General features: G+C 36.1%; 3 protein-coding genes and 1 pseudogene across 4 annotated transcripts; 1 reads left to right on the top strand and 3 right to left on the bottom strand.

Annotated features, from left to right (window-relative positions):
* Positions 1-1,033: 1,033 nt before the first annotated feature.
* Positions 1,034-2,072, bottom strand: LOC147935155 (uncharacterized). The gene is made up of 4 exons (XM_087472882.1): positions 1,752-2,072; positions 1,482-1,631; positions 1,227-1,288; positions 1,034-1,169 (listed from the first exon to the last, which is right to left on the bottom strand). The coding sequence occupies exons 1-4, from the start codon at positions 2,070-2,072 to the stop codon at positions 1,034-1,036; spliced, it is 669 nt and encodes a 222-aa protein (XP_087329008.1).
* Positions 2,073-9,215: 7,143 nt separating this feature from the next.
* LOC147935154 (uncharacterized) lies at positions 9,216-9,783 on the bottom strand. Its single transcript, XM_087472881.1, has 3 exons — positions 9,763-9,783; positions 9,629-9,709; positions 9,216-9,545 (listed from the first exon to the last, which is right to left on the bottom strand). The coding sequence occupies exons 1-3, from the start codon at positions 9,781-9,783 to the stop codon at positions 9,216-9,218; spliced, it is 432 nt and encodes a 143-aa protein (XP_087329007.1).
* Positions 9,784-15,453: 5,670 nt separating this feature from the next.
* Positions 15,454-17,488, top strand: LOC109127612 (defensin-like protein 76). Its single transcript, XM_087470836.1, has 2 exons — positions 15,454-15,581; positions 17,220-17,488. Exons 1-2 carry the CDS (start codon positions 15,515-15,517, stop codon positions 17,408-17,410), a joined length of 258 nt encoding a protein of 85 aa, XP_087326962.1. The 5' UTR covers positions 15,454-15,514; the 3' UTR covers positions 17,411-17,488.
* A 1,087-nt stretch (positions 17,489-18,575) lies between these two features.
* Positions 18,576-19,206, bottom strand: LOC104725380 (metacaspase-1 pseudogene; annotated as a pseudogene). Its single transcript, XR_002034162.2, has 2 exons — positions 18,866-19,206; positions 18,576-18,777 (listed from the first exon to the last, which is right to left on the bottom strand). The product of XR_002034162.2 is annotated as a metacaspase-1 pseudogene (transcript).
* Between the last annotated feature and the right edge of the window lie 4,505 nt (positions 19,207-23,711).

Raw genomic sequence — 23,711 nt, 5'->3', positions numbered from 1 at the left:
GAATTTCTTCTCGTTTCCTCTTGTTCCTTCCTCTGTTTCCATTCTACCGCATCCGTCATGGCCTTTCTAACTGTTTCCAAAGCATTGAAATCCTGACCTTTGAAAACAAAGTCATTTCGGAATTTTCAGATTCTCCAAAGCAGCCATGGGATAAGCATTTGATGCTCCTCACTATGAGGACTAGTAGAGCTGATATTCAGAACATGATACATATTTGAGTAGATAGAGTCACCCCAGTTTCCAGTGGGAGGAGCCGGTATTGGAGAGAGAGCCCACACCTGTCTGACGTAAGTACATTGAAATAACAGATGATTAACGGTCTCTTCCTGGTTCGAACATCTTGAGCAGTGCTTTTCCTTGGATAGATGCCTATAGGATAAATTATGCGCTACTGATAGACAATTGGTGAGGTATCTCCATAGAAACTGTTGAACTTTGGGACTAGCATCAGATTGCCACACTTGACTTATGAGAGGGTTTAGGCTAGGCTGGGTTACCTCTTGAGGCAATTTCTGAGCTTTGATAACTTGCGTGAGAACCCAATACCCAGATTTCACTGTGTAATTCCCTATTCTCGCATAGCCCCAAGTGTAACAATCCTTCCTGTTTCTTCCAATCGATCTTATATCCTCAATTAAGTTTCTATCCTTCTCCAATAGAGCTGTGTCCAGGATATCACGTCTCCAATATTTCCCATTCTCCTGAATTAGATTTCACCTTAATAAGAGACGCAATGGAAGGATATAGCCCTGGTGGTACTGGAAGTACAACTTGTAAGCTTCTAACCGGTTTTGATTGAAGCCATGGATCTTGCGAGATATCAATAAAATGACCATTACCCACTACAGCTCGGACACCTTGCCTTAGTAATTCTTGCGCTTGATGAATACTTCTCCAAGCAAACGAAGGCCTAAATCCTAGCTTGGCCAGTAAAGGAGTAGTGTTATTAAAGTACCGGCTCTTAAAGACTCTTGCCATCAAACTCTCAGGACGAGTGAGCATTCGTCATAACTGTTTCCCCAAAAGGGCTATATTAAAGTCCACCCTCCCTCTTTGGCTTGCTTAATTGGTCCCATGCCTTCCGATGCATCCCTTTTGCATCCTTCTTATTTTTCCACCAAAATCCGCCAGTACCGAAGTCAATTGCTGACAAGTTTTGCCTTAGGCAGCTGGAAACATGACATGGTATGAGTAGGGAGAGCCATTGCCACAGCCTTTAGATGAACCTCTTTCCCTCAAGGCGAAAGAAAATTGTTCTGCCACCTGACACTTTCTGGTGAAGACGCTCCTTCAAATAATTTAAAGATGTAATTTTAGAGCTTCGATGCGCTTCAGGGAGGCCTAAATAGAACCCCTCCCCTCCTTCTTCACTGATTCCTGTTAGCTGTTTAATTTGCTCTCGTCTATCAGAAGAAATCCGCCTCCCAAAATAAATGCTTGACTTCTGGAAGTTGATTCTCTGACCAGAAGCCACACTATACTCCTCCACTGTACTCATAAGGTAGGTATTGTAGCTCCTCATTCTTCTCCTGACAGTAGAAGATGCTGTCATCGGCAAACAGAAGATGGGATACATGAGGTGCACCTCGTGCAACTTTTAGGCCAGTGATCTTCCCCTTCTTTTCACCTTGCTGTAGCATTCAGACAAGCATCTCAGAGCGCTACACAAACAAATATGGAGATAATAGGTCGCGTTGCCTCAAACCACGAGTGGGGATAATTTCTCCATAAGGGGTTCCATTAACTAGGACCTGATAGTTGACTGTTCCTACACAACTCATAATCAGGCTGATCCACGCATCTGAGAAGCCTAGGAACCTCAAGGAATCTTCAAGAAAGGACCATTCCACTATGTCGAAAGCCTTGGACATGTCCGTCTTTACCGCAATGAACTCCTCCGAACATTTATTTTTTGACTCGAGAGCATGAATCAGTTCATGTGCTACAAGAATGTTATCGGTTATGAGCCTTCCTTGGATGAAAGCTGCCTGAGTTTCAGAAACCACCCGTGGGAGCACTTTCTTCAACTGACCTCCCCAGATCGTTATCTGCAAACCATTCTGAGCCCTCATCATCCACCAAACTGTGAATCCTATTCTGAGCCCGTTTATTCTTTGTTGTTGCATGGAAGTATTTTGTATTTTTATCCTCATTATTGAGCCACGTCAGCCTATTTTTGTCCTTCCAATACAACTCTTCATTGTTGTACTCCATATTCAACTCCCGCTTCAAACGGTGGATCAAATCCTTGCTAAACGGGGTCTATCGGGTTGCAAGATCAATTTGATGATGTAGATATTGTATACGCCTTGTAGAATTGGGTTTGGTGTCTCTCTTCCAACGTGAGATTCGTTTTCGACATTCTGCAATCTATTCCATCATTGATCCTTGAGGGCTCTCTTCTTGCCAAAATTGAGACATGAGATAATTGAATCCTTCTCGCATTCGCCATCTTTGATCAAACTTGAAACCAGCCCATGTCCTTCTTTGGTCTCCAAACATACAAGTAATCAAAGGACTATGGTCAGAGCTAACCTTTTTGAGATACACCGCTTGAGCTTGAGGAAATAAATCCAGCCAAAGTTGGTTAGCTATTGTCCTGTCCAACCTGCATTGGACCAATTCATCATTCCTAGTACCATACCAGGAGAACTGATAGCCCGTATAATTGATTTCACACATTCCACATGCATTAAGCATCTGTCTAAACTCAACGCATGTAGCATCCTTTCGTTTCGGACCTCCTCTCTTTTCTAACGGATCAATTAGTTCATTGAAATCCCCCGTCATAATCCAAGGCTCCCTTCTATCTGTTCCAATTCTGGATAATCTTTCCCATAAAGCTCCCCTTTCACTCTGGACCGGCTCCCCATATACATAAGTCAGAAAAAAATCCTTGCCTTGCCATGTAACATGAGTATCAATCATTCGCTTATCTGAATGAATGATTTGCACTTTAACCGAATCCTTCCAAAGTAATGCTAAACCCCCACTCTTGCCAATTGGCTCCACCGTATGTAAGTCATAGTACCCCAAATGATTTAAGACATTTTCCATATAATCTCTCCTGTTTTTGGTCTCACAGAGGAATGTGACATCTGGGAAATACTGACCACGTATGTCCCTCAGGTGACGAACTGTCGGGGTATTCCCCACCCCCTAACAGTTCCAACTCAATAGTCTCATATTGACTTTGAACGGTTGGAATTAATCATCAACTCTTCTTTCAAATTTGCTCTACGTCCACCTAATACTTCACAGTTTGTGGGTACAAGAGTCTTTGCTACCATATAAGCAGAATGATTCACTAAGTGAGCTGCTACTTGAGCAGAATGTGCAGAAGCCGAGTGAGAGCTTCCCGGCTTGGAGTCAGAACTTGAAACTTGTGAACTTAACCTTTCAAAAACAGATGGAAAGCTCTTTTTTGTCACTAGAAGATCCCTTATTACCCAAATCCTTCGGAGAGTCTCCATTAATTCCAAGTCTTTCAAAGACAAAGGGAGAATCACCAGCTTTGCCTTTTTTACTTGCCTTTCTCCACTATTACTTAACCTTCTCTTCTTTGAGGGTGAAAGAATGGACTCCCTGAGCTTTTTGAGCCTTCTCCCTGTGAACTACCCAGGGCTTCCTTTTCAATAATAATCTCCTTTGGCCTCCAAACCTGTCCAGTCTTTGAACCTCCACCCTTTGTAGGCCATTGTAGCCTATCCTTAACTTTCTGAGACCTTAGTTGTGAATCCGAATGAGAAGGCACAACATCCACTTCTGCAATCACTACACCCTTGCCTTTCCCTTTTGATTTCGGAGCCCCTAATTGTTGGTCTTTTTTCTTTCCTCTTCTTTGGCCAAAACTCTGTCAACATTGTAATGGGCAGTTTACCTGGTCATGCGTGAGTCTAAAGCAGAGAAAGCAGACCTTCAACAGTTTCTCATACTCCAGTTCAACCTTAACAACTTCACCAGACGAGAACTTTGCATGCTTTACAAATTCCAAAGGTTCATCGGCCGTGTACCAAGCTCGAGCCCTAACATACTCCAGCGAATTTGAGTTTTTCGCGTGGAGTTCAACCGCTTCAACCTTTCCTTTGGCTCAATGATACTTTCCACTGCCTGTTTTTTGAGGAGATGGATAGGAATGTTCCTTATTCTAACCGAGAAGAGAATATTGTTGAGGAAGTCTGGTCCTGGATTTGGCTTCCATTGATCCAGAGAGACAATCCAGCCATTTACAAACCAAGGACCTCTAAATAAGACATGATACAAGTCTCCTTCATTATCAAAGATGAACTGAACTCGACTGTCCCCAACCCCTCTCCCACGCACTCTATCCTCCATTCCCCAGATCGACGGCAGAGCCTTAACTAATCCACCCACTTTATGAACAGTGGGGTTCAAGCAGCGAACGATAACACTCATTGAGTTTTCCTCAATCAAGTCGTTGTTTTTCAGATCTTGGATTTCCACCAGCTCTCCTTCATTTAACAGATTAAGACCTCTCAGCTCATCCATCAGAGAGAGTTCCTTCTTCTTTCTAGGACGATTCATACCAGTGCTTTTAGATCTAAAACCCAAACAAGAACCGAGGCCACACAGACCTAATGAAACAGCAATAGGAGAAAGCTGAAATGCTGAGTGATTTAACTGATAACCAAACGGTTTAGTCTAAAGTATAAACAAACATAAATGGGTAGCCTTTTTGGTCTTTATAATAATTATATCTAAAGCTAAAATGACACTTTTTTAGGCTTAGAGTATTGTTTTCATCTATCGCCGTTGTTCTGTGCATTAATCGTATTTTTAAATTTTATTAGTCTTTAGTAATATTTTATTAATATTTTCTCTATCACATTTAAAAACAAAAATTTAAATAAAAATATTTTAGTTACATGTTATATTTGACACAAACGGATATTGGTTTCATAACTATAACTTTACTCATAATAATTTTATTTAGATTAATTTATTCTGCACATAGTATGGGTTGTTACATAGTTACTTTTATTATTTAGTGAGCTAAAAATTAGTATATTTCGTAATACTCTCTTCGTTTTAAAATATAGGATGTTTTAAGTAAAAGTACGTAGATTAAGAAATATATACTTTTAAAAAGTTCAACCAATCATAAATAAAACTGCATAATATAAAATATTAAACTAATCTAAAAGTTGCATAGAAAGTTGAAAACATCCTTTATTATGAAACAAAATAACTGCTCTAAAACATCTTATATTATGAAACGGAGGGAGTAATAATTATTTGAGTAATTTTCTTTAGATAATATATTATTTATAAGTTGCTTTTCCTTTTGTAAGAATAATTATTTGAGTAATTTTCTTTAGATAATATATTATATATTGATAAAAGCTCATAAATACCATCAAACCCAATTTATTTTCTAATCTACCACACACTTTTTAATTTTCCACTAATACCAGTATTTAGTACACAAATAGACCATTTTGTCCATGTGTTGTATATGTTGATGATCCAAATATTAGTTTCTAATCTACCACACACTCTTTAATTTTCTACTAATATCTGTATTTATTAAATAATTGGACCTTAAGTTTGTGAAATGACCTTAGTGCAGTGGCCAATGGTAAGTCCAATGTAGAAGACATAATCACACCAGGGATCGAGTCTTGCTCCGTAGGGATTTGGCTAATGGGTCGGCCTGTTCTGGTCCAATGGTTGAAAAAAAATGTGACTTAAGTTGTTATATGATTTTGATGATATATGCAAATTGATATGATTTATTGTAAAATCCTTGAAAACTCCACATAAAACTATGTGAATTGGATTTCTGTATTTTTAATTAAGGAAACTATTTCAAATTCTTCAAAATCATTAGATTACAAATCCACATACTGCTTTCAGTACCAGTAGATTTTAAGATAGATTTTAAAATCATTAGTTCAGTAACACAAGATTACAAAATCCTTAATTGAATAACATAGGATTTGGGAGGTGGGATGTAATGAACTTATTATCTGAAATGATTTGAGTTTTATTGAGTTTTTATATGATTTATTATAAAATTCTTTCAAATCTCACTAAAAACCATGAGATTTTGATTTATGTATTTTTATTTTAAAAAATCTTCTAAAATTTCCAGAATCCTTAATATAATTAAAATTGGATCTTGAACTAGATTTTCAAATCACTAGTTCAATAACATTGAATTTCACAAGACTTTTTAAAATCTATGATTGAATATTATGATTTCTTAGTTTTATACAAATCACTTAAAATGTTAGATTGAATACATCCCCTTGTAGATTTTTTACAAATCACTTAAAATACTAGTTTGAATACCCCTATAGTGTTATTAGTTTGTGTTTGTAAGAAATCATTTAAAATATTAATAAATATGGGATTATTAGACACATAATTTTATAAAGTCAGAAACAGTTTTTTGTAATTCAACTAAAACAAAATAATCTAGGATTGTTAATAAATTTAATTATTATGTTACTTTTTTTTTTATGTCAACAGCTTTAATAGATTAGCTCAAAAGAACCATTTGGAGGGAACATTGTTTACAAACAGAATGCGGTATGGCACGAACCCGTCGTGCAAATAAATCCACTTTTATATTTGCACTACGTGGGATAAGAGAAAGTGAGAAGGCTGAAAACTCCTCCCTGTCGATTGCAATATCCTCAAGGTAGACGGAAAAGGCTGGCCACTTTGAAGGTGAAGACACCATCTCCACCAAATTCGAACAGTCGGTAAGGAAAGCTACATCACGATTGTTGACGCCAATCATACACCGCATAGCCCAGACGAAAGCTTTGACTTCAGAGTGTAGAGGGGAGAGACTCTAGCGTAAATTTGCAGCTCCCATGGTTGGTGTGTCCCCGGTCGAGTGTAAGCAGTACCATCCCATACCTGAAAACATATCATTATCCTTCCACGACCCATCAATGAAACACCAAACCCCTTTGAGGTGATGTTTATATATTTTACCCTGTTTTCCCTTAATATATTCACATCTTTTGCATCTTTTGCTATCCTTTTTGACCATTATTGCATAGTTTTAGGATTGTTCATGCATTAGAGTATAGTTGCATTGCATTTGCATCTTTGCTTGCATAAACAGGTGATTTGGAGCCTAAGGAGCATGGAAGCAATGTTGAAGAGGTGAAAGCAAGGGAGTTAGAGCTGAAGAACCAATGTCCGGAGTTCCACTCGACCGCCCACTCGACCAGACACTCGACCGTGTGCGGAGAAGGACTCGACCGAGTGGAGGGAACAGAAGAAAAGCCAACTCAATCGGTCACTCGACCGAGCACCTGGTCGAGCTGATCGAGCCGCCTAACTATTTTGTCTTCTAGCATTTTTAGGGCTTCCACTCCTTTTTCTATATAAGTCCTTGTACCCTGCAGCTACCAAGGAATCCAGTTTTTTTTAGATATCCTAAAACCTAGTATTTACCGTTTTGGGAATTTATGCTCTTTGCACTTTTAGTTTCTTAGATCTCTCATTTACTTTTGAAGGAAAACAAGAGATTCCTTGATATTTGTTGGTTTCATAACTTTCAAAATATTAAGAATTCGAGTTTGATTCCTTCTTCAATATTGTAGATATCTCTTTCATCTATCTAATCATGCAAGTTTCGTTATTTTCTGGGTTTATGAATTTGCTCATCATGTTTAGCATTTGTGAGTAGTTGCTTAGGATCTTTAGGATGGGTTAGACTGGATTGTGGTTGAGGTTTGTTTAGCTAGGTCAAGCTTGATTGTTATAGACCTCTTCTAGGCTAGATGTACTCTATGCTGATCCTATAACCGAGAGGTTAGAGTTTGATTTTAAGTTTCTTAGCATCACACCAATGTCTAGGTTGCAAGATAAGGCTAGATCTAGAGATTATCATTAGGCATGCTAAGAGATTAGATGTCTTGTTTGATTTTTGACATAAATGATCTGTTGCTTAATGCTTGCTTGTATAAATTCTTTGTTTTGTGAGAACAAGTCTAGAAATATATGAGCTTGATTGTTTTTGCCATGAGAGTGGATTAACATGTTCTAGGAGATCATTGTCTAGAGATTATCTCAAGTTGATTGAGATTTGTTGACCAAGTTAGATGACCTTTATCATTAGTCCAACCCATGAATCCCTCCTCAAGACCTTCCTTGTCTATTGATTTCTTAGTCTAAATCTTGTTGCTTGGTCGTTGTTTGATTTACTTTTGTCTTGCTCTGTTTTGTTTGCATTGCTCTGTTTCTCGCATTTGTCCGACTCGACCCTGTACTCGATCGCACACTCGATCGAGTGCTTGCTCGAGCTCATCCCCATAATTCTTGTTTATGCTTTGTGTTTGTCCTGTTTCAATTCATGTTTCATTTTAGTTGCTTTTCTGTTACATTCATTTAGTTTCTTGTTCATTACTTGCCTTGCATTAGTTTATTACTTGCATTACTATAATTTCTATTTCTGTTTCATTGCATTGTTGTTTAGATCATCCTGTTCTCTTTACTTTTAGCATCTAGTTTTATAAGCTTTTACATTCTGCATTTTACATTCATCATTAGGTTGTTAGTGACAAACATCCTTTATAATTGGCTCAACTTAGATAAATGTGCATGTCCTGATTGCTTGCATCTCACTCAGATTTGGATTGACACCCTTTATACTGCAACATCATAAAGGGAATTGAAACCCCTTGCTTTCTACCCATTCATTCATATCTCATATCATTCACCAATCATCACCACCACAAGAAAGCAGAGTTCCATGAGGAGAGGCCCAGTTGTATAAAAGCTTACCCTTTGCAGAAGATCAACTTCCACATATCCAGTAGGATTCAATGAAACTTCTAACTGGGCCAATTGCCAAGCTTTCTCCTCAGCCTCCACCATGCGGAGCACCTCGAGAGCATTACTATCCGTATTGTCAAAAAGATTTTCGTTTCGGGTTTTCCAAATATACCATATAATCCAAGGGAAAGCTAAGCCATAAAATCCAGTTGGTAATTTCCAAAATAAGTGATCCATATTAGCATATAAAGAAGACACCGGAAAAAAACCAGGGAGTGAAGGGATCTGGGAAAGATCTCAAATCTGACGAGCATGTGGACATTCAAACAAAACATGATTAATTTTTTCCTCAAGAGCGCCACAAACAACACATCCCGGGTCGTAACTCAAACCCTGTTTCCTCAAATTAGCTGTGACGGAAACACAGCCCGTCACAACCTGCCACATGAAATGCTTCAACTTGGACGGACATTTAAGTTTCCAAACAAAAGCTTGCAAAGGAAGAATATCTGGACCGGAGAAAGAACCATGGGAGATGCCAGATTTTGAAGACACCCTACATAATAGCCCGACTTAACCGTGTATTTACCCGACTTCGTAAAATGCCAGCCCAAAGCGTCTGGTATGGAAGGATCTCCCAAAGGTAAGGCAGAAATAAAAACAACATCTTCGGGGTCAAAGGTAGCATTAAGCAGAGTAACGTTCCATGAATTTGTCTGCACATCTACCAAACTATTAACTTGTAACGAAGGATCTTGAGAAGATCCATGATTTAAGGCGGTTCTCTGGAATTGAGCTGGTATCTAGGGGTTATTCCATTCTGTAATGGAATTCCCGGAGACAACTCGTTTAATAAGCCTTTCTTTACCAGAGAGCTAGCCGAAGGATCTTGAGAAGATCCATGATTTAAGGCTGTTCTCGGGAATTGAGCTGGTATCCAGGGGTTATTCTATACTGAAATGGAATTCCCAAAGATAACTCGTTTAATAAGCCTTTCTTTACCAGAGAGCTAGCCGACTTCATAATTCTCCATCCATAAGACGAACTGTGTAAAATCCGCGAACAAAATCGGATGGTTAAAGGATGTGTGCCGATCGACACAAGCATCTGCGGTTTGGCCAATTTTGGTTTTAAATCATCGGTTTGATGTGGTTTACTTAGGAAAACCTTAAGGTCGGGTTTAAAAAGGGAACACACGATGAATTTGAGAGTTTTAGCCTCTATTGTCGTTCCTAGAGAGTTTAGAAAAGGAGAAAAGTTGTTCTTGAGAGTTTTGGAGATTTGGGTGTATGTTCTTGAGAGATTCTTCCTGTGGAGTGAAGATCTGAGGCTAGGATCGTGATAGAAGCTAGCTAGGAGTGTGTTCTCGTCGTTTGTTGGTCAGAATTTTCTTGTTGCAAAGGTGAGTGAATGACCATGGTTTATCTAAGTTTGAAATTCTCTGATTTTTGTATTTATGTGTTGTGTGGTTGATTACTTCGTATGTTTGACGATTTTCGTAGTTATTGAGGCTTTGTGAGACTTTTGTATGGTCCTGGTTTGGACTTGGTGCGTTTGGAAAAGGAGATATGGCTTGAAGTTTCGAGGAACACGATGCTCAACATCTGTGTCGATCAACGCAAGGAGTGTGTAGGTTGACACAAATGCAAGGAAGACACGGGAAACCTAACGAGCATCGATCTACGCATGTGGAGGTGTCGGTCGACGCGAATTAGGGTTTTTGGGAAATTTGGAGCATGTGTCAGGCGACAACAAGTGGCCGCGTTGATCGACACAAGGGGTGTGTCGGTCGACGCAACCTTTGCCAGGTGTTAGTGTTGATCGACACCAGGAGGGTGTCAGTCGACACCAACATTCGGTAGTGCCTGAACCTTGTTTGTTATCTGGTCTGATTGTGTTATTTGTTGTTTGTTGATTGGAGATTCTCAATTGCTTGTGTGTATAGTCTAGTAGATGAGAGAATTGCCTCACTGAGTATTTGTGATATATACTCATGCGGCTCAATTGTTGTTTGTGATGCAGGTAAAAACAAAGTATGATCGTGGAATCAAAGCAATGAATGGAAGGATGTTCTAGTGGCTCGATTTGTTGTTGTCTGGCTTCTGTTGGGTTGCTAGAGTTGAGTCGTTAGAATGTTTGTAGGTTGATGCTTTAATGTTTAATGACTTGTTGGTTGATGTATTACTAGTTTATGTTGGAACTATTATTGGTTTAGTTGTTATTGGTTTGATTGAAGTATTTCTGGTTTGATGTTGTTATTGATTATTTCCGTTGTTGTATTGATTGGGGTTAGGATGTTAGTGAGTATGGATCACTTGCTTAATATTATATTAGAAAAATGGGTCGGGTCGTCTCAGACTATAAGATTTGATGATGTCTAAGAGGATTAGAGTTCCGATAATATCGTCCCTTGAAAGCCTTAGCAAAAACTCAATCAGGAACCATAATTAAACGCCAAAGTTGTTTTGCAAGTAGGGCGGTGTTGAAGTTATCAACATTCCAAAAACCAAGACCACCAACTAACTTACTGGGGAAAAGTTTATCCCATTTCATCGAGTGCAACCCCGTGACTGCCCATCGGCACTCCACCAATAATTAGCCACCACACTTCTAAGTTTTGAAGTAATCATCTTAGGTAAGCGAAAAAAAGATATAACATGAGTAGGTAACGCAGCCGTTACGGACTTTATCATGACCCCCTTCCCTCCCTTCGACAATAATTTTGCGGACCAACCATTAACTCTTGAATTTAAGTGTTCCCAAATGAGGGAGAAAACCTTCGTTTTAGCCTCGTCGATGTTATCTGATAAACCAAGATAAGACCCCATACTCCCAAGATTCAAGATACCCAAAACATCATGAAGCTCTTTGCGTAAGTCAGCATCAACCTTATGCTGAGAATATCTAGAAATTGATTTGTTGACCTTACACCAATTTATACTGTTTTAAAATGCGGAGGACAACCTCGCACTGGTATTTATTAGCCTTACAAAAAAAACTCTATCATCGGCAAACAGAAGATGCGAGATCGGGAGATACTTATTTGCAAACTTGATACTCGTAATGAGGTTATCCCGTTCTGCCTTCCTAATATTTAGAATTAAAGCCTCCACATACAAAATGAAAAGATAAAGAGATGTTGTAACCCCGTCCCGACAAGATAAAGTTATGTTATTGGTTTATAATTTTATACATTTTTCTATATAAGATAAAGTTATGGAAAAGGGAATTTTGTCAATTCTACCACATTTGCTTAAAAACTTTCAAGTTCTACCACAAAAGAAAAACACCTTTTCTGATCTACCACATGGGGTAGATAAACTGACTATACTGCCCTACATATAATTGGTTGGAAATAACACGTGAATAAGCAAAATGAATTATGTTCCTTAATATATATTTGATTTTCTGGCAACATGGATGGGCATTAATTCTTGGGACTAGACAGACAAGTGGAACCCGTAGTAGACACTTTATAATCTGAAAGTTACGTAGAGTTTGCAAATTATATATATATTTTAGAGAGATGGAAGGTGGAATAACATAAGTCTGTGAACAATAATAGTTATGTGGACAAGGTTTGTCTGATAGATAAGTTGAGGAATACAAACTTGTCCACTAGTTTAAAGTACTTGTTGAAACGACCTGACACGTTTTTTTTTATAAAAAAAAATAATAAATAATAATAAAAATACACTACAGCTAGTGGTCCCATAACCACTAGCCATCTAACCACAAACACAACCAACAGCGGAAAACAGATACCAATAACCAATAAATAATCCAATAACCAATATTAATTCCAAATCATAAACTAATGATCCAAACAACATAAACCAGAGAACCAACAATCCTAAACAACATTCTAGGACTCAACTCTAGCAATCTAACAGAAGTCAGACAACCAAGCGAACCACTAGAACATCCTCCTCTTCATTGCCTTGATTCCACGATCACACTTTGCCTTTACTTGCATCACAAACATAAATTGCAATGCATGAGTATTTTATAAACACTCAGTAAGGCAATCCTCCCATCTACTGGGCTATACACACAAGCAATAGAGACATCTCTAACCATCAATAAACAATCAACAATCAACAATAACAAACCAGGACTCAGCATCGACCGACACCAACATGCATCGACCGACACCAGTTGGAGGTTGCGTTGACCGACGCATGCTCGACATAGCACGAAAACCCTAGAGTTTGCGCACCGTCCTCGCATTTGCATCAACCGACACACAAAGTGCATCGACCGATGCAATGCCGAGCATAGTTTTCCCCCCAAATCTTATCACCGGATCTTCGTTCCTCCAACCACAAAACTCGATCCCAAGCCACAAGAAAGCTTCCCAACGTCCCAAATACCAATCTAACAAGTCTAACAAAATATAACACGCAAATTAGAGAGATCTCTAGCTTAGATAAGCCATGGTCCTGCACTTACCTTTGCCAAGAAGTTTCTGAACCTCACTCAAGCTAGAAAACACTTCTAGAAGCCTCCTACAACGTCCTAAGCCTCAGATCTCACCAGAAAAGCCACCAATTCACAGAAATCTCCAAGAACACCAAGAACACTTTTTTCTCATTTGTTTCTCTCACAAGCGGCCAAAAACGACTAATGAGACAAAAGAAACGATATAAGGGTTTTCTTCTTCCCTTTGCCCAAAACGCAGCGTTTCACTTAAGTTGAAACGCGCAGAACCGGACATGCATCGACCGATGCACCCCATGCATCGACCTGACCCGTTTTTTTTTAAATAAATAAGAAATAAATAATAATAAATATATTACAGCTAGTGGTTCTATACAATTTAGCCATCTAACCACAAACACAACCAACAGCGGAAAACAGATACCAATAACTAATAAATAATCCAATAACCAATATTAATTCCAAATCATAAACTAATGATCCAAACAGCATAAACCAGAGAACCAGCAATCCTAAACAACATTCTAGGACTCAACTCTAGGAATCTAACAGAAGCCAGACAACCAAGCTAACCACTAGAACATCCTCTTCATTGCCTTGATTCCACGACCACACTTTGCCTTTACCTGCATCACAAACACAAATTGCAATGCATGAGTATTTTATAAACACTCAGTAAGGCAATCCTCCCATCTACTGGGCTATACACACAAGCAATAGAGACATCTCTAACCATCAATAAACAATCAACAATCAACAATATCAAACCAGGACTCAGCATCGACCGACACCAACATGCATCGACCGACACTAGTTGGAGGTTGCGTCGACCGACGCATGCTCGACATAGCACGAAAACCCTAGAGTTTATGCGCCGTCCTCGCATTTGCATTGACCGACGCACAGTGTGCATCGACCGATGCAATGCCGAGCATCGTTTTCCCCGCGAAGCTTCTCGCCGGATCTTCATTCCTACAACCACAAAACTCGATCCCAAGCCACAAGAAAGCTTCCCAACGTCCCAAATACCAATCTAACAAGTCTACCAACACATAACACACAAATTAGAGAGATCTCTAACTTAGATAAGCCATGGTCCTGCACTTACCTTTGCCAAGAAGTTTCTGAACCTCACTCAAGCAAGAAAACACTTCTAGAAGCCTCCTACAACGTCCTAAACCTCAGATCTCACCAGAAAGAGCCACCAATTCACAGAAATCTCCAAGAATGCCAAGAACACTCTTTTCTCTTTTGTTTCTCTCAGAAGCAGCCAAAAACGACTAATGAGACAAAAGAAACAATATAAGGGTTTTCTTCTTCCCTTTGCCCAAAACGCAGCGTTTCACTTAAGTTGAAACGCGCAGAACCGGACATGCATCGACCGATGCAATCCCTAAACCGGGATTTCGGTTCGTGGGTGTTACACTTGTCCATTTGTCAAGTAAGTTGTTTACGGGGGTTTTTGTGAATCATGTAGTACATGACATGATTAATAGTGGACAAGTGGAGATTTTAGACAAGTGTAAAATTAGTTTATCGAGTAAATAAATTATTATTTTTTGTGAAATAATTTGTCCATCACAAGATTAATAGTGGACACTCTGGTGTGTTTAATTGGTCCACCAATCAATAGAAGAGGAAAGAGATGAGAAAAAAAAAGATCAAAAAAAAAGAGGAAGGTTGAAAAGGAAAGAGATGAAAAAAAATAATAATGAGATAAGTGTCAGTAGAAATGTGTGGAGAGAAAGATAGAGATGAGAAAGTTGAAAAGAAAGTTGAAAAGACAGGATAGTAAAACAAATTGAAAAAACCTTTATTTTTTGTTTTGAGAAAACAAATGAGGAAAATTATTTTAATATTTATCTGCTATGTTTATAGTATTTCTTAAAAAGAGTTAGCAAATGTGGTAGAGATGATGAGTTTAGTTTTAGAATCTGGTAGAATTATTAGAAAACTTTACAAGATGGCTTAGAATACTTTACAAGTGATAAAATAGAGTGATGGCTTAGAATACTTTACAAGATTACATAAAAACTAATCAACAAGATTATACAAAATTCTTGTTTACTTTCTATGATTTTTCTGCATTCATTAATTTTTTTTGAATTAGAATTCAATAACACTCCCTAAATGGGATATAAAGCTAAAGATTAACATTACCAAAGAATAGAATAAAATCTAGCTCTTATTTATTCATTTGATTTGTAAAAAAAAATCATACCCTATATATAAGAGCAATTTTATCTTCATGGATACATCTAAACAAAGAGAAACAAAAAATACATCGAGCAATATCTAGTGACACCTCAAAACAATGGAGGACAAGAAACATTTACATATATTCATTGCCATAGCAATTGTTCTCTTGATTGCTATGGCAGGTAAGTTACTTACAATCCCAATAAACTGTTTAGAGTTCTATTATATATATATATATATATATATATATATATATATATATATATATATAATTTTTAATTTATTGGGATATTATATATTTTTGGGATCTAATTAAAAATAAAATAATATCTTCTAATTAAATAAATATATATGATTGTACATCAATCAGAAAAGTACACCATCTTGCTGGTTTTCGTGATTTTTTTGCGTTTAATCATGCTTGACGTAAAGCTATCTAAATATAAACATGAATGAGCTATTAGAAAGTGAAACGTAGACAGTTAATCTAGATAATTCCATGATTATAACTTTAATTAGGGTTTACAAATTTATATTAAGTAATCAAAAAGAATGGACATACTACGAGAGTGGTCTGTGTAACATATTATGATCACTAGATTAAAAGCACGAGTTGAAATTCATTTTATTTATATTGTAATTTTATATAAAATATAATTTACGTAATTGTTTTTTAAATTTTTTTTTGGATAAAACATTATGCAATAAAATCATATGCTAAATATGATGGATTGAAAAAAGAAACCTATTTTATAAGTTTTATATTGTTAATGATTCTTGATAAGTAACCGTGATATAACACTAACTAAATTTTATTTTATACAAAATTTTGTATATTTTATATTTTACAATAAAATTTTAATATGTTGTATTAGTTCATGTATGTAAAGTTATTTTAATAATGTATATTCAAGTCATTATAATACATAATTTTGTAAATTTGGTTTTTAAAAAGCAAGTTATTATGAGTAATTTAATATATTGTTATACTTTTTGTTTTAATATATTTGGTTTCTTGAAATTCTTTCATATTGTAGTGACATATTATTGACATTGCTATAATAAATCATTTTATAGTGTTATAGTTTCTAAATTTTATATCAAGTTTCAATATATTAAAAATATTTCAAAATAAATTATTTAAAGTTTATTATATTATATAAAATTATAAAATTCAACAAAAAATATAAAATTGAATTTAAATATTCAAATTTTGTCCCGTTACTCAATAATTTTTTTATTTCAATAGATATTATGTTTAAAGAATAATGTTACTAAAGCTTGAATATTTTATAGATTAAACAATTTATATTTGTTTTTAAAAATTCAACTTATGGTATATCCGGAAATAAAACTATTTTTAATTATAATAAATAATATGATAATTTATTTGTTTTACAAAATAGACTCATATATAAAAATGAGAGGTGAAGTATAATGATAATTAACAAATTAATATGTTAAGTTAGATATTAAAAGATTTTATTTGATGAATAATTTAATAAAGGAAATTAATATGATAAGTTAGATGATATGATTCTTTAGGATATATTCTCTTTAAGATTTTTGGAAACAACATGATTTAGTAATAAAATCTTCCGAAAATAAATTAAGGTTGCACCCACTATTTAATTTGCAATCAATTAATCTATCAATTAATGTATAACATATTTGTAACCAATTTATTAAAATTATATAGTCTACAAAACCAATGTTGTATACTTCCGTTTTATTATAAAGGGATACATGAATTAAAAATACTTTCTTGTAAAACTTCCATTTTGATCAACCATACTAGATTTTAATGATATCTTTTACAGGTAATATAAACGCTATTGACGTTCATGATGCTGTTTGTTTTCGGTCAAAGTGTACAAGCGTATGTGATGAGATTTGCTTAAGCAAAGGGTTTATAAATGGATGGTATTGTGGAACATTTAGACTCCACACTGGATGTTGTTGTCTAAAAAATAAGGAACTCTACAAAAAAATATCTCCATCAGAAAACTAAATATCTATCTTGACTTTCTTCTTTGTATGAATTTTTTAATGTTATGGTATTAATAAAATTTTACACTATGTGAAGAAACATCTTATATTTTACCTTTCGGTTTTATAAATGCGCTAGATGCGTGTAGACTGTGGTAATTGTATATGGAAACGACATCGCATTTTTGCTAATGCATAGTCCCAATTCCACCTTTTTAGTTACTTTTTTTCTTTGCATTTTAGGGTTTTATTTCTAATAATCTAGGTTATAACTTTTAAAATTTTCAATATAGCACATGGCCCAATAATTTTTGAGTCTAATCCGATTGTATTATTTCTAAAACAATCAGATTAGGCTCAAAATTATCATCGTCAGCTTTAAGCTGCAACTTTCAAATCTCAAGTTGGAGTTTTAGAATCGGCGATACATAATAATATTGGTCGATTTTCGAACAGAAGAAAAGAAAATAATAAGATTGGTCAATTGACAAAGATGGTGTTAGTCGGCTTAGAAAATCATTAGCAAGGAAGTATGTTTCAGTGATTGATAGATTTTAATTTCCAATTTGTCGGATCGTTAAAGTTAAAGGAAGAGAAAGCTATATGTATATATAATCAATTTTGTTAAAATAATAATATTAATTTCGAACTAAAGAAGACGACAAAATAGTCTTTCTATGTTTTTGAAAGTGTCATAAATCCGTAAGCATATTAGACAATGCCTCCACCTAAATAGTGGGGTTTTTCCAAATTTTCTTTAAAATATATCATATAATACTGCAACAAATTCATTTAATATTTTTTATATATAGAATACTTATGTTATGATCAGGCTCAAAAATTATTGTCACTATCTCTAAAACAAACAGTGACGATGATAGTGAGCTTTGTCGACAATAATAATCAAATTTGCTTTTGAATTATAGCAACGCCAATGGGAGATTCTAATTTTTAGGCTCATGTACTGTTTGATTTTTTAATGAATTAATTATATATTGCTTTAAAAATAAGATTTCTTGATCTCTTAATTAAAATTATCTCATCCAATGGTAGGATTTAATTTTGGATCTCTTATTTTTGAAAATATAGTTTTTTGAAATTTAAATTTTTTAAATAGAATAGAGTATAGAATATCAAAGATTACATCTATATGAAGAAAAAATCAATGTAATTCAGTATTCTACTACATAACATTTACAAAAAATTTACAACATATTGTAAGAAGCAACTACAATTGGAAGGCGTATGACTAGATTCGTTCGACTTACTGATGTGTCTGCCGAAGTCTGATCATCATCACATCCACTGATCGATATGGCTTCCCCACCAGTTGTTCCTTTCCACAAACCTGACCTAGGCCGATGATCCTCCCACACATACTGCCCAGCTCTGTTTCAATAAAATAATATAACAAGCAGTAGGAAAGGTAAGCAACTTCACTTTTAGCAGCAGCAGCAGCAACTGAGGGAGGACTAACCTGTTCATTCTACATAGGAAGGGTAAATCCAGGACGGTGCCACTATGGCAAGCATCAATAATTGAATGGAGCTTGACACCATGGGGAAGAGGACGAACAATGGTAGCGTTGATCTAATCATCTACAATCATCCCCTGAGTTTCAAAATCAAGGGGACAGAGTGTTTCATCATAGCCATCAACTTCATCACCGTTGTAGTTTCTTTGACGCGAACCATGACCCGAGTAGTGAAAGACAAGTGAGTCTCCTGCTGTGCATCCCTGTACGAGCCAATACAATGCCATCCTCATGTTTTGCTTAGTCGGGATACGATATGGATCAATTTCTTCCTCTGCAACAATTTATGTATCCATGATAATGATGGAACCATGATGAACAATTATCTATTATGGAATTCAACTTGCAAGAATCAATCAATACTCAGTACGAAGAACAATTCACAACACTGGTTCAGGGCATTCTGATAAGTGAAATGTTATCAGATTCAAAAATTCAAGTTAACAATATAGGCATAGAAATTGAGTAACAGAGGCACTGAAGCAGCTTATCATAAGAGTCTTCATTTGGTTTAATCCCTTGCTTCTGACACCTCATACAAAACAAGTAAAGATTGTGTAGCATAATATAAGTCCAGAACAAGAAAAAAAGGCAGATTCTTGTTGTTTCATATTAAGAGCAGAGATACAAGTTTCAGATTAGAATTCCACAACATTCATTCAACACATCATCTAGTCTGTTCTTGGTACACTATTCCGGATTCACAACTTTATCATATTCATAGCAAAGGTGAAACCTTTAGATCACCAAATAAGTAACTTTATCGACTAAAATCAAAAGTTCAGATTCAAATAAGCAAAGGAAGCAATAAAGATGGGTTACCAAAATGTCCATGTGAAGCCAATTGGCGCCCAAATCCACCATTCCCTTAGCCTACGCCGCAAGATTAGCAAAATCTGATGACAACATCGACGGAGCGATCTTCGGCGACACCATCTTCCCCTTGATTTCAACGACGACTATGATAGAGAAGAAGAATCTGCGTTAGGCGACACCATCTTCCCCTTGATCTCCTACGACCTCAATCTCCTCTTCCTCCAGACATTTCGATTCCAAATTCAAACCTTTGTCGTTTCGAGACTTCGATCGCAAGAGAAAGAGAGAGACGAAACAAATGAAATTCTCTCGCAAATAATTTTTTTTCCCTTTTCTATTTTTTCTTCATCCAAAAGAACCGTGACACGTAGCGTCTCTTAAATCAAGTTTGGGTATAATATATAAGAGGCTCTTTTACATTTTTTTTTTCGTTCTGATTTATTTTTTTGCAACAAAGCACTAAAATCCCTTCTATGAAACTCCCGTTGGAAATACCGACCCAAAGATCTGGCATGTGTCCATGAGTGCCTACTTAAGCGATCTGCACAGCTTCCTTAAACTCGACAAATTAGATTCGTTGGGTTCACCGAAGGAGGTTGGGGGAAGGAACGTTTCACGAATATAAAGACAATGTTGATCGAGTTGAAAATGATGGTGTTGATGGAGACGTCGTTAAGCAAGTGCGGCAGTGACAAGCGAGGATTGTTACTGCTGGAAAATAAGTGTGTTTATGAGGGAAAACAAGTTATTTCCCTCTAAGAACAATCATATCTAGTTAAAAACGATTGTTAACAAAAGTACTAAGGACAAGATTGTCATTTCACGAGTCAAAAAGTGCCCAGCCAAATTGAAATATGTATATCTTTTTTTCTAGTTTTTGGGTCAACATGTGCTCATATAAGTAAAAGCTTATATATTTTCAAAAACAACATATGAATTCGAATTAAGGGAAAAATGACTTATTATTGATAACAAAACTTATATAAAACACTTAACTGTATGAGTTTAAAGGAATTCAGAGAATAAATAAAATACTAATGAGAAATAAAAGCTTTACAAATTCGACAAATATAAGCCTCCATTGAATTGTTGCAAATTTCTTTTAACTCTAACATGATATTGCAATAAGGTTTGCCATGCACAACATACTATTTGGCGAAAGTTTTATAGTGTCCCTAAAAGAGTGGAAGAAATGGTTCATTTCAAAAACTTATAACTATCTCCAATATTTGCAAGGAGATAGAATATTTATCTTATTTTAATAGACTTGATGGTTTAATTGATGAAACATATGAACAAGCGATGGTGACATTCGCTAAAATATTCTCCGGTTCATTAACAAATGAGATTACAAGCCTCAATATTTTTTCACACATGATTGTTAACAAGTTTTCAAAATATTTGTTTTTGTTAGGATAGTATGATTTAATTACCCATGATGCATAAATATTTTCGACTAAGTTGAGTGATTATCAAATATTTCATGTACCTCCCTAGAGTAATTATTGTAGATTATGTATATGCTAATAACGCCATTTCCCAAGATTTGTGATATGATCATGAAACCATCCAAAATGACTCTTGAGTCTTGTTCAACACAAAAGAAGTTGAAGATCAATTCTTCCAGCCAAACGACTATATTGTATACATTCTTACCTCAGTTAGAGCATATCTCGAGGTGGAATCAGTTAAATCAGATTTCGGATGAAGGATTTATTTATTTTACAAATCAGGTGAACTCATGGCTACATGATTTGGACCTACGAGCATTCAACGGAGGATTACGACCAATTCAGAAGGATTCAAGCTACAAACCAAACTGTTCTGGAATTTTGATTTATTCCGGAACCACGGAGAATTGGAATCACATTGAGATCAGTTTATATGTGAAAGATATGGATATTTCAAGTCAGTGGATCTATCCTAGTCCCAGTTTCGCATCTGAGTAAAAGATCGTATTACACAGACCATTCAGCAACAATTAAGACACAAAACTACTTGGAGGATAATGGATCTCTTATGTTTCCAGGAAGCTCAGAAACAGAAGATTTGGCCCAAGGAATACAAGGATACACTTCATTTGCCAAAGGAGGTCAATCTAATTCTTCACATGAAAAGTTTTAGGTCCAATTGGTTTAAGTGCTTGCAGAATTATGTATGACAACCAGGAGTTGTTTTTACTAAGACCATGGTGAAGAAATCATACAACCCATGTTGTTTCTCATCAGCAAGTTGGATCAAAGAGTCAAAGTCAAAGAAGGTCAAGGAAACACTTAATGGGTTAATTGAAGAGCTTATGGCCAAAGAGAGCATAGGAAATTCTATTTGGGATGTTGTCTATCAAATCCAGTCTACTTTGAGCCAAATAAGAGCTCAAGAAAGCCCAAAACAATCACTTTATTTTGTGGTCAAAGAAGAGTGACGAAAATAGAGTTCAACTCACCTTGGGAAGGACACCTTGGGAAGGACACCTTGGGAAGGGAAACATGCACCAAGAGTTGAATCTTCATTCAACTATCTATCTTTATTGTGTTTTAATTTCAAGAATAATTAATACTTGGCTTTGTGATATGTATATATTTTACCATGTTTCACCACTGTTTATTCACATCTTTTGCATGGTTTGCTAGATAGTTTTGTCACTTTCATGTAGTTTAAGGTTTGTTTGTGCATTAGTGTAGGATATGCATTGCATTTGCATTGTTTCTTGTTTAAACAGGTGATTTGGACTCAATGAGCATGGAAATGGAGCTTAAGAAGAGTGGAGTGCAACCAGTGAAGCAGATAGAAGCTGAAACAAGCTGGAAACCAAGGTTTGGAGACCACTCGACCATCACACCCGGAGACACTAGAGCGTGTGCTGCTCAGAGACTCAACCAGTGGGAAGCAGAGGAATGGAGCACTCGACCATAGCCACTCGACCGCTTGTGGTCGAGCACATCGAGCCGCCTCTCTATTTTGTCAGCTAGCTATTTTAGGGCTTCCCCCTTGTCCTACATATATCTAATGCATCGCATGACCCCCCATAAGCCACTTTAGGTAATAAAACACATCAGCAGCCACCAAAAAACTTAGTTTTTACCCTTTTGGGTTTTTAGCACTTTTATAACATTTGTCTCTTTTATTATTGCTACTGTTCTTGCTTTTTCTCTAGATTTTTATACTTTGTAAGTCTCATAACTTTCTGGGTATTGAGAATATGAGTTTGTTTCTTTATATAAAGTTGTAGTTCATCATTTCATATATCTTATCATGCTAGTTTTATCATTTTCTGGGTTTATGTTCATCATCACCATGTTCTGCTCATCTGAGTAGTGAGTTAGGATTCTGGAGATGGATTAGGCTGGTTTAGGGCTGTGGTTGTTTAGATTGGCTAAGCTTGTTTGTTAATATATCTCTTCTAGGTTAGATGTGTTCTAAGCTGTTCTTATATCTGAGAGGGTAAGAACAGATCTTAAGCTTCCTTGCATCATACCAATGTTTAGGTTGTTAGATAAATCTAATAATGGAGATTATCATGCTTATCCCAAGAGATTGGTAGTATAAGGTGATTTTTGACAAGTAATGGTCTGGTCCTTAATGCCTATTTAGTATGGTTTCACCAATGAGAGTTGGGTTAGGATAATACTTAAACTTGATCACTTCTGTCATTAGAGTGGATTAGTGAGTCATTAAGATCATTGTCTAGAGATAGCTCATGTTTGATTGAAGTTTGTTAACCAGTTTAGATAGCCACAACTTGAACACCAGCCCATGAATCCATCTCTGGAAGCCTACTTTGTTATTTGATTGTTTATTACCGCATATTATCCTGTTTCATTGCATTTGTTTCAATTTTAAGTTGTCAAGATTGCATCTTTTATTTGTATTGCTCAACTCGACCTGACCACTCGACCACACACACGGTCGAGTGCTTGATCGAGCACCTTCAGGTTGTTCACTTTACTTTTTGTTTCATTTCAGTTTACATTCT

The sequence above is a fragment of the Camelina sativa genome, chromosome 11 (assembly GCF_030686135.1).
Source record: "Camelina sativa cultivar CO46 ecotype springtype chromosome 11, ASM3068613v1".
Classification (NCBI taxonomy): Eukaryota; Viridiplantae; Streptophyta; class Magnoliopsida; order Brassicales; family Brassicaceae; genus Camelina; species Camelina sativa.
The sequence above is the reverse complement of the archived record's forward strand: the minus strand, read 5'-3'. Positions and strand labels throughout refer to the sequence as shown.

Excerpts from the sequence above, each read along its gene's own strand:
- LOC147935155 (XM_087472882.1), bottom strand. The coding sequence starts at position 2,072 with ATGAGGGCTCAGAATGGTTTGCAGATAACGATCTGGGGAGGTCAGTTG. Across the intron at positions 1,632-1,751 it reads TAGGAACAGTCAACTATCAG|CAAGGTGAAAAGAAGGGGAA; the intron begins GTCCTAGTTAAT and ends TGAATGCTACAG. Across the intron at positions 1,289-1,481 it reads CTTATGAGTACAGTGGAGGA|GAGCGTCTTCACCAGAAAGT; the intron begins GTATAGTGTGGC and ends AATTATTTGAAG.
- LOC147935154 (XM_087472881.1), bottom strand. The coding sequence starts at position 9,783 with ATGAAGTCGGCTAGCTCTCTG. Across the intron at positions 9,710-9,762 it reads TGAAGTCGGCTAGCTCTCTG|AATAACCCCTGGATACCAGC; the intron begins GTAAAGAAAGGC and ends ATTTCAGTATAG. Across the intron at positions 9,546-9,628 it reads ATCCTTCGGCTAGCTCTCTG|AGAACCGCCTTAAATCATGG; the intron begins GTAAAGAAAGGC and ends GCTCAATTCCAG.
- LOC109127612 (XM_087470836.1), top strand. The coding sequence starts at position 15,515 with ATGGAGGACAAGAAACATTTACATATATTCATTGCCATAGCAATTGTT. Across the intron at positions 15,582-17,219 it reads TCTCTTGATTGCTATGGCAG|GTAATATAAACGCTATTGAC; the intron begins GTAAGTTACTTA and ends TATCTTTTACAG.